Below are 20,250 nucleotides of genomic sequence, written 5' to 3'. Positions count from 1 at the left end.
GTCTTCTGGGCCTAAAATTTTCCTAAATGGTTGGATATCAAGGGTTACATCTCAAATGAATGTCATAACACCGTTCACAATATTTTCCCAGAACCTGGTAGAAATGTAAACAGTTGTGACATCAGGCTCATTTTTTAATTGGTAAACTAAATAGAACTTCAAAACCAAACCACCAATATTGTTTATTACCAGTTCTGACTTACAGCACTTAACACACAGATGCTTGGTGTAGAAACCACTCAAAAACTTAGGGTTACTCAGCAAGAAATGAAAAGATTACATTTTGGGAAATACACTCCTGGCCATTAAAAGTGCTACACCACGAAGATGACGTGCTACAGACGTGAAATTTAACCGACAGGAAGAAGTTGCTGTGATATGCAAATGATTAGCTTTTCAGAGCATTCACACAAGGTTGGCGCCAGTGGCGACACTTACGATGTGCTGGCATGAAGAAAGTTTCCAACCGATTTCTCATACAAAAACAGCAGCTGACCGGCGTTAACTGGTGAAACATTGTTGTGATGCCTCGTGTAAGGAGGAGAAATCATACCATCACGTTTCCGACTTTGAGAAAGGTGAGATTGCAGCCTATCGCGTTTGCGGTTCATCGTATCGTAACATTGCTGCTCGCGTTGGTCGAGATCCAATCACTGTTAGCAGAATATGGAATCGGTGGGTTCAGGAGGGTAATACGGAATGCTGTGCTGGATCCCAATGGCCTCGTATCACTAGCAGTCAAGATGACAGAAATCTTATCTGCATGGCTGAAACGGATCATGCAGCCACATCTCAATCCCTGAGTCAACAGATAGGGACGTTTGCAAGACAACAACCATCTGCACGAACATTTCAACGATTTTTGCAGCAGCATGGACTATCAGCTCGGAGACTGTGGCTGCGGTTACCCTTGACGCTGCACCACAGACAGGGAAGCCTGCGATGGTGTACTCAACAACGAACCTGGGTGCACGAATGGCAAAACATCATTTTTTCGGATGAATCCAGGTTCTGTTTACAGCATCATGATGGTCGCATCCGTGTTTGACGACATCACGGTGAATGCACATTGGAAGCGTGTATTCGTCATCGCCATAATGGCGTATCACCCAGCGTGATGGTATGGGATGCCATTGGCTACACGTATCAGTCAGCTCTTGTTCGCATTGATGGCTCTTTGAACAGTGGGCGTTACATTTCAGATGTCTTTTGGCCCATGGCTCTACCCTTCATTCGATCGCTGCGAAACCCTACATTTCACCAGGATAATGCATGACCACATGTTGCAGGTGCTGTAAGGGCGTTTCTGGATACAGAAAATGTTCGACTGCTGCCCTGGCCAGCACATTCTCCAGATCTCTCACCAATTGAAAACTCTGGTCAATGGTGGCCGAGCAACTGGCTCGTCACAATACGCCAGTCACTACTCTTGATGAACTGTGTCGTGTTGAAGCTGCATGGGCAGCTGTACCTGTACACGCCATCCAAGCTCTGTTTGACTCAATGCCCAGGCATATCAAGGCCGTTATTACAGCCGGGGGTAGTTGTTCTGGGTACTGATTTCTTAGGATCTATGCACCCAAATTGCATGAAAATGTAATCACATGTCAGCTCTAGTATAATATATTTGTCCAATGAATACCCGTTTATCATCTGCATTTCTTCTTGGTGTAACGATTTTAATGGCCAGTAGTGTAATAGTAGAGAAAAGAAAACAAATAGATTGGAATGGGAAATGCGATTAAGAGTGTAATATCAATGAAATGGAGATGGCAGAAATATTCAGACATGTGAATAAATGATTAATAGACCGAGGAAATTTTTTGCCGGATTCTAAGAGATAAGAGAATACCGAGATAGTGACTTAATAGAAGGCTTGTATATCACACGAGGAAATCTGCAAAAACAAAATGGATGAAAACTACTAAAGACCAAAACAAATCGAAAAGGCTAGAGGTGGAATTTATCAAGCAACTGACATCAAATCATTGAAGATGATGATAATCACAAAAAAGTGGAATATTTTAGTATAAAATGTTGTAGAATTCTACTGTACGATACAATAATCTACTGAGGCCTACTAACTTCAATATGCAATGTACACTTCTTGTTCACTTAAGTCCTATGAGGTTCTGCAGTTTATGTGCTAGACTTTGTTTACCTATATATGATACTGTTGCAATAAAAATTAGGCCAATGAAACAATGGTACAAAATATGCCTGATATAGATAACAGCAGATGATTAAGTATCTGGCTCTCAAGTGAGAATCATATAGAATAATTTTGCATCTCTCTCTCTCTCTCTCTCTCTCTGTGTGTGTGTGTCTGTGGGGGGGCGGGGGGGGGGGGGGGGGGGGGGGGGGGTAGTACACCTTGAAGTGGGAATCCAAGTAATGTTGCAAGCAGTAGGTAACAAATTCGGTGGACTGCAATATAAGTACGCAATAGACAGTGAGACGTATGGAAGTTTGGGTCAGTACAAGGACAGCCAAAAGTGTTAAGGTGACCAATTGCGATAGCAAGAAATTCGAGTTTGAGTCCTGGTCCAGTAGAAATTTTGATATGTCTCTACTGGTTGGTAGAACTACACCCAGCACAGCTGATATCAAGGACTTCGCATTTAGTGAATTAATTTTGAATTATTTCCGACAACTGTGGAGCATCAACACCATCTGTTTTTTCAGACATGCGTGTTAACTAACAGTCCTTTGTGAGTGCCTGTTTGCTGCTCAATGAGTCTTATCCTCGGTGGGTATTCTTTCATTTATTTCTCATCTCATAAGCTTAAAATCTTGTATTCTGTTACCTTAAGAATTTTTGCTTGGTCCTGATCTGCTTCTTCCTGGTCACGACGTCCTCTCCTGAGCCGCATCTTCCTTGCAATAGGATCCTTACTGGTGCCTAAAATATTGTTTGTGCATCAGTAACACTTCAGTTTGCTTAATTTAAAACAACTTTGAATTCAATCAATCAGTCATGATGACCTTATTAAAAAAAACTGAAAAACCCCTCAGACTACTTTAAAGAAATAGCTGACTGTACTTGTTGAAGTAATACATACCATGAAAACCAAAGGAACAAGCAAGATACAAAATAATGGTGATGTGTCACATTTTCTGAGCCTCAGTAAAAAGTGGCAAAAAGAAAAAGAACAGTACAGAATGGCAAAGGAGGAGGAAAAACTTCATTTAAAGAGAAGTGTATGAGGTACAGTATTATGCAAATACATAATTTTATTTCAAGTCATATTTTTAGCAAAAAACTAATTGACACCATGTTCTGTTTGTTCATTTTACACCAAAAATCTATGAATGAATTTTTCAGCATTCTGAGAAAGTAATGAAACTTTTTTACAAGAACTCGCTTTCACATCTTATCAAAAGTACTCTATTTGAATCACTGTTAACGCACTTGCACATCCCGTCAAAATAATATGTCAAGACATCATACTATGATTCAGTGAGGAAGATTTGTGAAGACTCAAATTGATGCCACAAAATAGTTTGTTTTAGTTTCGCAAAGTGGAAGAAATCTCAGCGGACTTCATCCACACTATAATGTAATGTGAAAAGTCTAGTCATTACGTGCACAGTGCTTTTCCTTTAAGATGGACCCACAAATCCCATATATAGATGCCTTGATTCGAAATGTCTGGAAAATTACAAGGGCTCACCAGTACTTACATTCAGGAGTAAAAATACCCATACTACTGATAGATACATCATAAATTACAAAATATCTATTCCTAGTTTCCAGCATTGTTAGTTCCTCATCCAGGAGGAAAGATGAATGGATTCCAGAAGGTTGGGAAGGAGTAACTGGTCACTCAGACTATGGATGAAATGCACCCACCTGATGTGAAGACAAGGAGGGAGAAAGATGAAGGAGGAGGTCAAGGGGGAGGTTGTCACGCAGTACTGTCCACACAACCAATTTCAAACATTTTTTCATACATTTCCCATCAATACAACACATAATTTCAACCAGTAACAACAATTTTCACAGTTTTTGTCTCCTGTACACTACTTACCGCCTGAAGGAGTTGGTGCAGGAACATTAGCCCCAGCAAGTCTCAGCTGGTGTTGTAAAGAAAAATCAATATTATAGAACTCAATGCCTGCTCCACGTTGCACTTCCACAGGCTTGGGAGGCATGATAAGATCTGGGTTGTCACGGAGATCCAGGACGTCAAGATCTGACAGCAAATGAACAGCGTCAGGAAGTGTTATTAAGCGATTTGACGCCAGTATCAATTTTTTCAAAGAACCACATCTGCAAATAAATATGACAAATTCCTGTTAATTAAACAGAATTCTTTATGTAAATGATTACACAGTACTATTATGCAAAAAATTAAGAACCTCTTGGCTTTGATAACATAGTCCACAATTTAATCTCAAATGGGATACATCCACAAATTTTCTTGTTGGAACAGGAAAATCTATTTAAGATACCATACTTACCCAATTATGAGATGAGGATATTTTCCCAAATATGTGATTAAAAAAATACAAGGTTATCTTATACTTTCAGATTAAACTATTCCTGCTGTGGTCAACATTTTTACATTGTTTAATACAGTATACAGGGGTCGCCTTACATTACGGATTAAGCTTTGTCTATTGAAGTCACATGCAGATTATTCTGAAGAATTTGGCAGTGCAGGGCTGGGCACATTATACTCTCATTTGAACAGGCTCGAGATTTCCCAAAACCCTGAAGTACTTGATACAGTTTTGACGTTGTTTTAACAATCATGTGTCATTTGACTCAAGCGACACTAGTGCAAGTGACATGCAAGAAACTGTGAACTAGTCACTACAACAGTCTCTTGCCTTGCTTAAAATGTGACAATATTGTGAAACACAGAAGGAAATATTATTAAATTCTATCACCTTACAAACTCTTGTCATATTTAAACAGGTTTGCAACAGAAAGTTCTCATACATGTATAGACACTGTATACAAACATTAATGCTGCTTTTTAAGTAAAGGTAACATTATAAAGTGAAAATGCTGTCCTTCAAAAAACATTACTTGCTTCTGAATCCAGATCAATATTTTCTTTGATTATGAGACTGTAATGATTTAGTAAGTGAGTTGCAAAGGAGAAATTTGATTGCTGTTTGTGTATTAGTATGCCGGGTAAAAACATTATCAGCTTTAGAACATGATTTTGACATTCAGATGAAACAAAAAGGAAAAATTAATCTAGAATGAAATATCTAACAATCAAAACAAACCATATTAAACTGACTGTAACTGTTACTGCAAGATAAAATTACAGAGGCAGACCCGTCTTTGAGATATACCAACAGATTGTGGGACAAGCAGAAGTTCAAGAATTTGACTGAATTGTGATTGTGATCCTTTACTTGTGTATTAGTTGCTGTTACACATAAATTGTACCCTAGAGGATACAGCAGTCCATGTTTCACAGTTGCTCAAACACAGTACTAAGGAAAATTTGGAATGGGAAACAGTGACACCAGCTTGGCTGAGATCTACGATAAGTGAGGGGAATAGCAAGTGGCAGCAATTACAGCAATTACATCATGCTCCCAACCGTGGAAATCTATACTGCATACTTTAGCTCTTTATGAACATCTACCACTTTTAACTAGGTTTGCCTGAATCAATTTGAAGTCTGAATTGAACTGATTTTCAAATTGTGCAAATTCTCAACAACAGTATTCATTTCTGCAGGAGACAGTAAAAGCCTAGCAAGGATCCAGAGGCATACTTAACTGTTTTGCACCACAATGCTGTCAACATTTTCACCATGATGTATTATGGGAATGAAAGGGAGTATGTCAACTGCTGGTTCCACGCAGACAATAAGAGAGTGGCAGGTAGATGATATATTTGGAAGCAAGAGAGGCACTGTAACAGACTCATATCAGTATAAATGCAAAATCCATTATTCATTTCGGGGGGGGGGGGGGGGGATAAATAAATAATCAAAAAAGAAATAAAATAGGTTGTATTCTCGGGCTCCACCGTAATCAAGCCTCAAAATCACAACATATCTGAAGAAACATCCAAATATTTGCGACAAAAAATATATAAAATTCGCAACTGTCACACAAACAACCTCAACCACAAAAAGCCATTTATTTTGTAGTAACTGGTTTCAGTCTTTTAACTTTTGTATGTTTATGTGTTTGTTTTACATTTATGACTACTTAGATGTCTCTATGATGTATTATGTTGTAATGATGTAACATATATTTCTGTACATCCTATTTTATTGAAATTTGTGGAATATATATGACTGTAAACAGCTATGTTCACAGTTCTGTTAAACTTCAGTTTCTTATGCTCATTGTGTTATGTCTTTGACTACCTCAACTGTCAATGAGATTTTGTGCTGTAGCTCTTTTGATGTAACTTTTTTTTTTCATGCTTTAGGTATTACGTACCTTACTTCACTTGTTATCTTGTTAGTGGGTCAATGTCAGCTGGGTGACCTGACACACATTACGACCACTTACTTCGGTGCCATTATTTTGTAACAATTACCCACTGTCACAACTTTGAAATTGTCTTCTGTTGAAACAGGCAACATCAATACCTCCATGCTGCTTCGATGGTAATAGCAGCTTCACTCATTCACTCAAGCAGTATTTTCATTGGCACTACAATCTGGGAGCAATGTAATCTGGTATGCAGTGGACAAAGCATATTTAAGCAACAGCTGCATTGCTCTCTTTAGCAGCTGACATTCTTGGAGTCATAAAACATGCTCTGTTCATCAGCATCTCATACCATATTGGGTATAATTTTTTCTTGTAATATTTGTTATATTTTATATGTTACTATTATTTTCAGATATCCGTCCAAATCCATTCTCTACCCTCATTCTATGTTCGTATTTCAATATAAGGTCTGAAGATGGTCAAAAACTGACCAAAATTAGTTACAACAAAATAAATGTCTCTTTGCAGTCGAAACTGTTTGTGTTCATTTTTAAAATACCTTTTGCCAGACTGCTGTTCTCCATGAGAAATGTTCTTAAAAATTATTATTCTCAAGGAGCCTCTTTTTTAAAACCAGATCTACAAAACAATACAATAACACTGGTGCAAATCTGAGTGTTGTATGTAGAAGAGAACTGTTCACGTGGTTACCTAAGTTCACAGGCCCAGCTCATCATGCAATACAACAGTAATGCTCCTAGTGCATAGTCAAAACTATACCACCTGTGATGTTAATGTTTAGGTGTAATGCACCAGTATGAATGGGACCATTTTCCTGACACCACGAACCAACAAATTATGCCTCAAAACATAAGTTTTTGAGAGTATATTCATCTTATATCCAACCTGTTTTCTGATGTTTACATTTACTTGCATGTTGCCAACACTGTTTCTTTACATACAAGGTTTTCACATTAGCTGTCTTAAAAACCTATGTTGAAAAATTCTGCAACATCAATAGAAAGGAATAACATTTATGATATGTAAATAAATGTAAATATATGACGATGGTGTGCCAGGCATTTTGAAATGTCATCATGGAAATATAAATGCCTATAAAAGCAACTAGTTGCAGGTGATGTAACATTATAAATTACATTCAATTTGAACAGTGGGAATGTTCTAATACATCCACAATACTTATTTACTAAATATAAGATCAAATAGAAAGACAAAATACAGTAATCAGGCAGGCAATCCCAGTCAACAAGCAATTAGAAGTAACTTTGCATTTTTGACCAGAGACAGATCATTACAGTGTTTGAAATTTAGTTTGTTAATATTCACAAATCTGTCCAAAAACACTTTTGATGACTGATCACACAAGCATGAATTTTTTCTGTGACACTGATTAGAATAAGTGAAGCTTTCATTTATTTCTACATTTTAAAAAAAATTAACAATCTAAATCACTCGAACTTTGCATATATTGGTTGTATTATAAAGAAGTGAAAAGGGAAAAATGCATCCCAGGCAGAGTACAATGTGAGCACCTCGCTTGCTTGCTCTCCCTCCCCCCCCCCCCCCCCCCCCCCCCCGGCCCCACACCCCAACAAATTTTTTATGCAAGCCACATTGAAACCAATAATGGGCCAGATAAGCTTCCTCTTTCACTCACTTTCTGAGAAATTTCTAGCGCCATTTTCTCATACACACTGTATATAAACATTACGGGCATACTTTTTTGGACACACAGACTTACAAAGTCATATCTCTTTGACATCCAAACAATGAAGAATTGAATATTTGGTAGATCTGCAGAAAAATTTGAATAACACTTGTGTTTTTTAAGTATTTCAATACATGTTAGATGAAGATAGTCCCTGCCCATGGGAAGCGGGTGTACCAATTATCAATGGGGAAATGTTTTTTTGCTCCCTTGGGTGCAAAAGAGTAAAGTCGCAAATGCTTATCTTCACCGTAGAAAAGACTTACATTTGTAGGCATAAATAGCTTTGTTCCATATCTGACTAGGTTATTTGAACTATATACAAGAAAACTGCAATAGCTATGGAAATCTTGGAGCTTTCGCACACTTGTAAAGAATGCACTGATTTGTGATCATCTGTAGAGTCATGAAAACATGGAGAACATCCTGTTTTGCTGCCAACTTATCATTAGCTTATCTTTTTGTTCTTCACTTATTTGTAATGAAACTGAATATATGTTGACAAAAGAAGTAATTGTTGTAACAGATGGTTATCCTTGTGATCAGCAATACTTAGAAGCCTTCGGGCACATTTCTCTGGCAATAGTGTGATTTAGGAATCTCTTTCAAATTAGGTGTTGTAAAAACAATATTTCCACAATTTTATTTCCTAATGTATCAATTATGGGAAATACTTGGAAGTAAAGATTTTTCAGAAAACTCAAAGATGCTAAAGAGTTACATGAACATACCTTAATTCTCTAAAGCTATTACAGCAGAGAGATCATAAAACCTATAAAAATGAATCAAGGTGTTAAGACATGATTGCTGTCTGTCTGCAGCCTTATTCATCCTGTTGTTAGACAATATGGTGTAGTAATAGAAATAAGTATCTCTGACAGGTATTAAAATCCAACGAGATGAAGCTATTAATACCTCACTCTTTGTTAATGCGTGGCAGTTATTGCCTCCGTAATGATTATTTGCAGAAAGTAGTCCATCTACTGCATAACGTAGCCAAAACATATAACTGTGAAATCTCAAAACCCATTTTGACGTGCATTTTCTGTATGCTATGGCACTTATTCATGATTCGGAAAGTAAAATCCATTGCTATGTACTTTAGGGAAAAAGAAATTATATGTTCAAAAATATGCTTAAATGGCACCTGTCTATAATTAGCACACACTACATCCTCTTTTTTCCTACATGTGTGTGCCAGAAGTTGAAGACCTAGATCAAGAGCTGCCTTCAATTGGTTGAAATCCACTTTTGAACTGGAAGAATCATTTGTAATCCATCAATCTAGAGCATTAGCTCTGTCTCAGATATCACTGAAAGATCAAAAATTCAGAAATAAAATGAGGTATCAATAATGTGAAAGCATGCGGTTATTCAAGAGGTTCTGATGGATACAGTGCTGCCAACTGATGCCACTTAGATGCTTTGTTACCTGGAAAAAAGTTTTTTTTTTTTTTAACATACATACATATATGAAGATAGACTGGGTAGTACTGGGTGGACATGAATTACAAAGGGTACAATGAACAAAACTTTTAAGAATGTAATGTCAACAAAGACTTAAACCAGAAAGAACATCAAACTAAACTCTCCCAGAGACCCAATTCTGTATTTTTTGCTCTGAGAATTATTTCTAAAGTTTTCTCTCAGACAGTGCTCAAATGGCCTATATTGGTTACTTCCAGTCCCTTGTAGCTTATGGAATAATTTTCTGAGGTAAAAGTAATACTCAATTAAATGAAATTTTTACATTACAGGAAAGGACTATTTGAATCTTGCCAAACAGCTTGGCTAGGACTCACTGTAAGCCCCTATTTAAAACTATGTGTTTGCTTTCTGTACCCTCGTTGTACATATAGAAATGTGTGTTGATGACAAGAGCTAGACATGGTGACCCGCAAACCAACTCCGATAACCACAGTTATAATACAATTGTGTACATCCATATAGAAAAAGTTAGAAAAAAAAACCCACTCAAAGGCCTGTGAGCCATTTTGATGTCATTCGTTATAATGCACTTCCAACATACATCAAGTGACTGGCACCAGAAACTGCTTTTACAGCAGAGTTAAAATCACTTCTTGTTGAGAAACATTTCTATAACGTAAATTAATATGTTAGCTTATGGGATGACAAACACCTTCATTTACTGTTGAGTTCTTTTGATTCTTTTAATATTATGTCTATAAAACATACAATCAGATAGATATATATGTAAGCTGCCAGGGGACAAACTCTTGACATACAGGTGTATCTACCTCTACCTCTCCCTCTTCCTCCCTCTTTAGGATGGACTAGGTTTTCTTAGGTATTTGTCTACTCTGAATGTTTCCAGGTGGTCTAGTTTTTTTTCCTATATTTTGGATATGGAGGTTGCTCATATACTGAAGCTTGAGTTATTAGCATGGCCTTTTGTTTCTTTTTAGGTTGTGGCTAGTGCTGATGTGTGTGTTTTGTTATTTATTACTGCTACCAGGTGTCCCTTAAGTCTGATGTCAAATGATCTACCAATTTCACCTACGTAGAAGTAGCCACAATCCAAACATCTGATTCTGTACATATCTGTATGGTGTATTGAGTTTCTTATATAGCTGCTATAAGATAATTTCTGCTTAATCTTGTGTGGCTGATGAAAAATATGTTTGTATGTTTGCCTTTAAGTACACTGGCAAGGCCCTTTTCCCAGTTTATCCTATCATTTGAGAACATTAAGTCTTCTCAGACTTTGAGACAATGTTTGAATTGATTTTTAGGTGGGCCAATCCCAAAAGTACTGCAAAGCTGGGGCAGTCTTCAATAGAGCTGGAGCAAGCCCCTACCACTCCATCATCGGCCAAGAATGAGTTTAATATTCTGGTCCTGCAATGCAGGACATATCATGTATTCAGCTGAGTAGAACAGATCCTACACTTTGATATTAGCCATTATTTAGTATTTTGAAGTGTCTACTATGTAGGTGCTATAGTGATTTGCAATGGCTGTTTGTTCTATTATTCCCATTTTTGCTTCAATTTAAGTTCAGATAGTGGTTGGCAACTGATTACTGTAATTTGTATTTTGTGTTGATTTTCACAAATGTAATGGTCAGATCTAATCAAAACATTCCCATTTAAAGGGAGCATGTCCCACTGTGGAAAACAGTTGTGTGTACAACAGCTTCTCAATGTCATGTGACAAGTTTGATTTAAAATGTCATCAACAACAGATTTTCAAGAGAAATTCAACATTGTTACGACAAGAACAGCTGAGTAAATTCTCCAATATTCAGAAGCTTATTTCAGAGACAGCCAAGCTCAACATGGACAGAATAATGTGATACAAAAAACATTTCTTTATATGAAAATTAATAATGGTTGTAGCACATATTACAGCAATACTTCATTTTATACCTGCACAAACCCTCTGGTATCATCTCAAGTTGATTGTTGGCAGCTGAGAAAACTTCAAGACTACTCAGTTTCCCAATCCCAGATGGAATTCCTTCAAAGTCAAGCTGATTGTCATTGACATACAATCTCCTGAGTGTGTTGATCTTGCATAATGAGGCTGGCAATGCTGTTAATTTATTCCGGCATAAATTTAAAGTTTCAAGATGTTGCCACAAATCTAGAAAATTGAAAAATCAAATATCAAATTAAAATTACAACCAAATGTATGATTCCACATTCTGCAACATAATAATACATCAACAAAATCATACAATAAATTAACTATAAATTGAAATAACTTTATCTATAAAGCAAACTTAAAATCCAAGAATGATAGTGCGTATATTTCCACCCTTGCAGCTGTCCGAGACAGAAATAAAACGCACCATGGTGACATGAAAAAACAAAATTGAGAAACTGCATCAGATGGATAAAAACTTCTTTGAGTCTAAAGACTGTACCACTGTAAGGTAAAACTGAGAAAAATAACTGTACAGCGTGAAGAAATTTGACAGACAAGAGGGAATGTCTAGATGTTGGATATACACGTAACTTAACTCACATAGTGTGTTTATATATCTGTCAGTAATATGCAAAACAATATTCCTGCTTAATTTACAAGTTGTTGTTGTTGTTGTTGTTGTTGTTGTCTTCAGTCCTGAGACTGATTTGATGCAGCTCTCCATGCTACTCTATCCTGTGCAAGCTTCTTCATCTCCCAGTACCTACTGCAACCTACATCCTTCTGAATCTGCTTGGTGTATTCATCTCTTGGTCTCCCTCTATGATCTTTACCCTCCACGCTGCCCTCCAATATTAAATTGGTGATCCCTTGATGCCTCAGAACATGTCCTACCAACCGATCCCTTCTTATAGTCAAGTTGTGCCACAAACTTCTCTTCTCCCCAATCCTCTGCAACACCTCCTCATTAGTTATGTGATCTACCCATCTAATCTTCAGCATTCTTCTGTAGCACCACATTTCGAAAGCTTCTATTCTCTTCTTGTCTAAACTATTTATCGTCCATGTTTCACTTCCATACATGGCTACACTCCATACAAATACTTTCAGAAACGACTTCCTGACACTGAAATCTATACTCGATGTTAACAAATTTCTCTTCTTAAGAAACGCTTTCCTTCCCATTGCCAGTCTACATTTTATATTCTCTCTACTTCGATCATCATCAGTTATCAGTTTACAAGTATGTCCTATATATTATTACACAGCTGTTACAAACTTAGAATAAAAATAAACTATGGGAACACCACTGTGCAAACTCTCTAAGTCCTAAATAACTCCAGAAACCATAATACATAAGGATACAAATGTAGGAAAAATAATTACCAACAGCCTGGGAAAGCTCCGTTATCTCATTATCACTTAGATTCAATCTTCTTAGGTTTGGGAGAGCATACAGGGCTTCAGGAACCTTTGGTAATGCATTCTGTGCTAAATCTAGGTCCCTTAGATTTGTGAGACTGTCAAGGTTTGATGGTATATTACTTAATGTGCGCTGTGTGTCTCGCATGTGCAAAGTTTCCAGATTCATTAATGATGGTAACTGCCTGTAAAATAATAATGAGTAAAACAAAGTGATCTTAAGATTCAATGCATCTCTATATCTACATGCTCATGTTGACCTAATGACAAGTGGAATATGGAAAAAAAAACACAAATGAAAAATATTAAGCACTTAAACTATAATTTTATATATTTTACTTTAACAGAATGAATTTCAATACATTATTTTTAAAATAATGAAACAAGTACAGTAAATCTGCAGTAAAAAAGCTACATGATTCTAAGACAATTCATTGACTCATTTCCTTGCTGCATAGATTATGGTTGTCCTACACATTTAATTTTGCTTTTAATCACCTATAAGTTCAAATTTTTTTTTTCATATTTATTCCGTGATAACAAAATGTTATTAAAACTACACAACCTGTGTCACTTTTTTGATCATTGATTAACTTCCCTTGTTTTAGCACCCATTTATGTCTGAGGCATCCAAATTATTATGTACTACTTTAGATCAAAACCGAAGCAAACTACTCACCTTAGCTGAAAATGTCCCAGTGGGTTATGATTTAACACTAGTGTCTGCAAATTTGCTAGTCTCCGTGTCTGTGGAGGCAGAGTTTCCAAATTATTAGAACTCAGATCCAAGAAAAGGAGATCTGTCAGTTGCATAAATAACTGATTTGGAATTGTGTCTATACTGTAAAAGAGAGAAATAACTTTAGTTATACCAAAATATTCAACAGATACTGTTAAACAGCTTTATGCCTCGGGAAAAAGTTCCCAAGGATGTGAAAATTTATCACAGCAAATTTATTCTTGGGACAATAATTTGGGACCAAGAGGATGTTCTTCTAGTATTGCAGTTACTTGATGCAATGGAAAATCCAGGATGGAATAATAACGATATGGAATGGACAGATTGCTACTCCTCACATAATAAATGTGTTGAGTCAGCGACAAGCACAATGAAGAATGACATTGTCTGAAAGCTGAAGTATTTCTATAATTCTTTTTCATTGTGTCTGTCTGTAACGCAACATCTCCTCTGTGTGCAGGAATCCATCGTTTCCATCCTGCTGTTTTAGCAGTTACAGCACGACTTTATCCATGATGGATGAATTTGGACGTGACAGGCAGACCATTGTGAATGCAAGCCACACTAAACTCGGCAACACATATCGATACGATAGACATTACTGAGGTCTCACTGCAATCCGCAACAACTGATGGGAGACACTCCTAAAGACCACACCTCCCCTCTTTGCACAGCAGCATTATTGCACCGAAGGTCAACATAAAGCCAAGCACACAAGTGCTCATGTCAGTTTGTGATGCTCTCTGAAGTAGTCAACATCACAGTGTAGGACCACTGAGTTGTTAAAGTTTCAGATGTACAGGGTGTACATAAAGTCCGGGAACACTTTCAATTATTTATCGCACAAGAACTAAACATTGTACAGAAGTCATACATATTTCATTTTGAAGAGAAACTCTGGATTTTTTTTTTTTTTTTTTTTTTTTTTTACAAAAATTCAATATGCGAACCATGAGTGACCCGGTAGACGTCAATACAGTAATCGAATTCTTGACATGCCCATAGCAGCATGGCGTCGTCAACTGTGAGTCACTTCCCATATTCTCTCCCAGAACTCTGCAACATCATGTGGCAGAGGCAGTACATAACCAGATCCTTAATGTGTCCCCACAGAACAAGGTCACACAGAGTGAGATCTAATGATCAGGGTGACCATTTCATGACACGGCTGTCCCCTTCTGTAGCACGGCTGATCCACTGATATTATGCAAATAGTGTTATCTCATGTAGGAGTGTGGGAACGTTTTTTAAATGTTAGCGAATTGTATAGCTGAGTCGAGAGACGGGTGCTAGCCCAGTATTACTTAGTCAGATGTGGGGAACTGACTAAAAATCACATCCAGGCTAGCTGGCACACTGGTCCTCATCATTAACCCACCTGGACAATTTGATCTAGAACCAGCAGACTTCCCAGAACACCAGAAGCAAAAAGTTAAAGTGTGGCTATCAAGATGGGTCAATCAATTGCTTTCTTTTGATATTCCGTAACCTTTCATGCAGATTTGTGCCATTCCTGGGGGAAGAGGGACAAAGAAGGAAGAAAATAAAGAAAAAGTGGCATAGATATTTCAGTGACTATGCTTTATGCCCTACACGCATCATGTTGCAATTTTCATTTTTCTGGTAGCCAGAAGAATGATTCAAGATGGTGCAAGTTTGCACTGGATACACAAATGATTAATGTAACCATGCCTCCAGCAGTCACGTAATTTTTATGAACGAGGAATAAAAAGGATTATGAGCAAATGGAAGAGATGCTAAAATGCTGTTGTGATTGTTTTGAAAATTATAAGTCTTCAACTCACAAACAAATTACACACACACACACACACACACACACACACACACACACACACACACACACACACACAAACACACAAACACACACACATTACTGTTCTATTGCTAGATAAAGAGCTAGTGCTCAAAAACTAGTGTGAATGCTGTAACTTGTTATGTGTTACTGTGCTCTGTGCATCAATCTACTATTGGTGAGTGGTTGCCTTTTCCTTATTTTATGCACTGGAATTCTTTCTTTAAATATCATAAATGTTAAAGAAAAATCTTGAAGTGGGAGAAATAACAAAGGAGACTTAGAGGCAAAAGTTTCTCACTGTTCCAATCAATCAACTGAAAAGAGAAATTATCACAATGTATTAGGTTGGTGCATACGTCCATGGCATTTATCCATAAATTTAATAAACACAACAGATTCCCACATCAGAGACTTTAGCCATCAATAACATTATATTCTCCTTCGCTATTTACAACAGTCTGCCAATACTGGGGTAACTTTTTGATTCCACAACTGTAGAAATCCTGTGGTTTTGAGGCAAAGAAATTGTTGAGCCATGTTCGGAGAGCATTTTCATCCAGAAAGGAAGTTCTTTGAAGGTTATTCAATCGAGTGTGGAAAAGGTGAAACTCTAACGGTGCAAGATCATGTGAATACAGTGGGATTGGAAAAACTTCCTAACCCAACTCCAGCACAGTGTTTTTTGACAGCGTAGCAGAAAGCAGGCGGGCATTATCATTGAGGAGCAGCACTTCACACAGTCTCCTGATTGTTGTTCTAGTATTGCATCTGCAAGACATCTTGCTGTTGACAATATATGTAGTACTGATGGTTACAACTGGGGGAAGCAATTTGTAGTACACTGCACGGTTACTGTTCCACCAGATGCATAGTGTTATCTATTGTAGATGCGCACAGGTCTTTGTACAGAGAGTCGTTGCTTTGTTTGAGTTCGATCACTCCTTTCTTTGTCTTATGTTAGCACAAAGACACTGTTTCCCATCATCAGTAACAATAAAGGATATGAATGGTTGTTCTTGTTCATGAGGAATGGTTGGTCTTGGTCACGAGCCAGTTGATGGCGTGCAAGCAGAAAGCCCATACGGCCACTCACTGGTTTTTACGTTTGTGGCTCGGAGCATGTGGTGCCCATACAAGCAAGTTTTGTATCTTCTCCATTGCATGGAAATGTCACATGATGATGGAATTATCAAAGTTCATCACATTTCCTAGTTCTCGAGTATACTGATGTATATCATTGTGGATTAATGTATTTAAATGAACATTATCAAACCCCAATGGTCTTCCTGAACATGGAGAGGCACTAATGTCAAAATGATCCTCTTCAAAACAAGAAAACCACTTCCTTGCTCCACACTATCTACATGCATTATCCCCATACACAGCACAAATGTTTCTGGCTGACTCTAGTGCTGTCACCCATCTACTGAACTCAAACAGAAGAATATGTCGGAAATGTTCAGATTTCTCCACTTGGCTCCGCAGTTTCTAGCATCCACAGTTCACTTCACTAACTCAAAATAACAAAATTACAATACATAAACTCAAACAGTAACAGTGAACTACAAATAAAAATTGATAGTCCATACATAAACCCATAGCAATCGAAGAAGTAACATGCAAAACAAAAAACTATGAATTTTGTACCAACTTAATATGAAAGGTATTAGAATCAAAGAACTAATTATTACATATGAAAAGTTTGTCAAATACAAACTGTTTACTGTGAACAGGTATGCATCATGAAAAGACTCAAATAAAAATTTTAAATATATAGTATTAGCTCAAACTAATGCAGTTATGCATTAACACCTAAATCAAATACTTACTGATTATGGCTCAGGTTAAGGACAAGTAAACTTTTTGCTCTCTCTAGACCCTCTGGAACTTCCTTCAGGTTATTGTGACTCAAGTCAAGTGTGGTCAGCTCTTCAAGATTAAACAAATCAGCTGGGATTCCAGAGCTTTTTACTTTATTATGGCGGATGTTGAGTGTTCTTAGACATGCAAGTTCTGTCAATTCACCATACAGCTTTTCTAAATCATTCCGTACAAGGGACAAATGTTCCTGGAAATTAAATACCACTAATCACTATTATGGACCACTTATAATGATTGTACGTACAGTAGATACTGAAAAAAAAAAATTTACTGGCAAACTAAAACCATATGTGAGTATACAATACATGCTCTGTCTGTACAATTTTAAATGTCAAGGACTTTCACAACCACATGTAGTGTGCTGCAGGGTGAATTATTCATTCTAGCCTCTGAAATCACTGTCTTTAATATTTCCTCCAATCCCACTGTACCTTCTGTTACCACTCATTTGCTAACACTTCAAAACAAATGAAAACCATTATGGACTTGAGATAGTCACTTATGGTATCACGTCACTGTATAAAGCTCCGTAACTTATGACTGATCAGGAATCAAACAAAAAGGCAAAAAAATTGTGATCTTAGTAGTAAAACAGGAAATGAATAGTTTAAAATTAAATAATATGCTTCATCAGGGCTTGGTCAATAATGAGACAGCATACAGACATATATGCAGATAACATGGGAAGACAGAGTACTGCTAGCACAGATAACATACACTTATTTTACACGCATCAAAAAAAGTTTTGCATCACCTTGGTTCTGAAAGTTCTGGAACCTTTGCAGAAAACTGCAATAGATATCAACATAAACATCATTTTCGCCCTTTTTATTGCTCATGAAAACCACACATTGCACGTTGTACCACCATACAGCAAGACCTTCAGAGGTAGCAGTGATCCACTGCAGTAGTAGCCCTTGGGTGGCCTGTGCAAGGCACGACATCGACAGTTCCTGTCTCTCTGTATCTCCTCCTTGTCCAAACAACGTCGCTTTGGTTCACTCCGAGACGCCTGGACACTTCCCTTGTTGAGAGCCCTTCCTGGCACAAAGTAACAATGCGAACATGATCGAACTGCGGTATTTACCGTCTAGGCATGGTTGAAGTACAGACAACACGTGCCGTGTACCTCCTTCCTGGTGGAATGACTGGAACTGATCGACTGTCAGACACCCTCTGTCTAATAGGCACTGCTCGTGCATGGTTTTTTATATCTTTGGGAGGGTTTAGTGTCATCTCTGAACAGTCAAATGGATTGCGCCTTTGTACAATACCCACAGTCATCGTCTATCTTCAGGAGTTCTGGAAACCAGGGTGAGGCAAAACTTTTTTTTATGTGTGTACATTTGTGGAATCCCAACATTTGTCAAGAATCGTCTGAATGAATCCAAGCTAGATAATATATAAGACAGTGCAAATATGACTACAGAGAATGTGTTAAACATAGTTCAAAAAATGAATATTCATTAAATAAAATGCAAATTTAGTGTCTATGTGCTTCACTGACACCAAAGGGGCACAGTTATCAGTAGAGACTGGATTATATGCATTTGCATGTTGCATAAGCATTTGCATATTTGGCTCCTTTTCACCAGTTATTGCATATTTTAACTAAAAACTAGTGATGATGCATATTTTTGCTCTATGTTTACAATATTTTAAAAATTTAGACAGGCGGTCTCTAGCTCAAGCTAGTTTTGATGTCTCACAAATTGGCTGCGACCTAGAACTGCATGCCATTGCTAACCGAGAGGCCACTGCCTAGCAAAATCATTACAGAGGAGGAACAGTTAGACAGAGTCAATGCTCCTATGCCCGCAGTTAATCTCCTCCATTGTCATACCGTACGCATCAGCAACAATTCAATTAAATTATGCAAGCTTTTAGCTGCATGTCCATTGTTTCAATTTAGTTTTCTATTTACTTGTACACAGTTGAACGTGTTTACGACATGTAGTGTGTAACGTGCTGTGCACCACGACGCAAAAAAAAAAAAACATCGAGTCATGGATAGCTAACCATCCTGTAATATGTACATATGACAGAATTGTTTTATATTGTTGAGTTTGAGAGAAAAACGTTTTGTGCCAAAGAAAATAAAAAAAAAAAAAAAAAAAACGTTCCAAGAGATCAGCATGTGAATACAAGTCTTCATATCACAGGAACGCAGAAGAAAGAACCATGACAACTTCTGACAACAGTTAGTTGGGAAAAGCAGAGGTAACCAAAAAGGTAACCAAAAAAGTAATCCAAAGGTAACCAAAAAAGTTGGTTTAACATAGATCTATGTGAAGCATTCGTTGCAAGCAATGTTTCTCTTCACAAACTTACAAACCCTATCCTCAAAGGCTTTCTGCGCAAATATTGCCTAAATCAAAATATATCAGATGAATCAATATTGTGTAAAAATCACATACGAACAATATTTAACTGTTAGTGCTTTAAAAGAATAGCCTTCTTCTTCCTATTTAGCGGTCTGCAAAAAAACCTGAAAAAGTAAATCAGTCTACGATCGTCATATTCGTGAATGAGGGTATTAGTAAAATATTTCCAGAATCTTCTGCAGATGAAAGGGTGTTTGTGTTTATTTCAGATGCTGCTCCCCATATGATCAAAGCAGGAAAAGCACTCCAAGTATTTTATCCTATTTTGATTCATGTGATGTGCTTTGCTCACGGAGTACATCATCTTGCTGAAGAAGTACATTCCATGTTTGTGAATGTAAATAAACTGATTTCATCCACAGAGAAAGTGTTTCTAAAGGCTCCTGCTCGCATCAAGACCTACAAAGAGAAACTACCAAGTGAGCCTTTACCTCCCTAACCAGTGGTAACTTGTTGGGGTACATCGGTC

The 20,250-nt window shown here is 37.3% G+C and overlaps 1 protein-coding gene and 1 non-coding gene across 2 annotated transcripts in view; both read right to left on the bottom strand.

Annotated features, from left to right (window-relative positions):
• The window catches only part of LOC126318536 (protein flightless-1), a 155,812-nt gene that overhangs the window by 121,876 nt on the left and 13,686 nt on the right, over positions 1 to 20,250 (bottom strand). Inside the window, exons 3-8 of the mRNA XM_049993407.1 lie at positions 17,346 to 17,584; positions 13,641 to 13,802; positions 12,926 to 13,146; positions 11,539 to 11,755; positions 4,032 to 4,273; positions 2,808 to 2,902 (exon numbers count right to left, since the gene is read on the bottom strand). Of these exons, the coding sequence (XP_049849364.1) occupies positions 2,808 to 2,902; positions 4,032 to 4,273; positions 11,539 to 11,755; positions 12,926 to 13,146; positions 13,641 to 13,802; positions 17,346 to 17,584 (1,176 nt within the window). The remainder of the gene's footprint in view (positions 1 to 2,807; positions 2,903 to 4,031; positions 4,274 to 11,538; positions 11,756 to 12,925; positions 13,147 to 13,640; positions 13,803 to 17,345; positions 17,585 to 20,250) is intronic.
• On the bottom strand, positions 10,898 to 11,082 carry LOC126285412 (U2 spliceosomal RNA). The gene has a single exon (XR_007551646.1). It is a non-coding gene; the product is annotated as a U2 spliceosomal RNA (small nuclear RNA).

Source organism: Schistocerca gregaria, chromosome 1, assembly GCF_023897955.1.
Source record: "Schistocerca gregaria isolate iqSchGreg1 chromosome 1, iqSchGreg1.2, whole genome shotgun sequence".
NCBI classification, from domain to species: domain Eukaryota; kingdom Metazoa; phylum Arthropoda; class Insecta; order Orthoptera; family Acrididae; genus Schistocerca; species Schistocerca gregaria.
The sequence above is the reverse complement of the archived record's forward strand: the minus strand, read 5'-3'. Positions and strand labels throughout refer to the sequence as shown.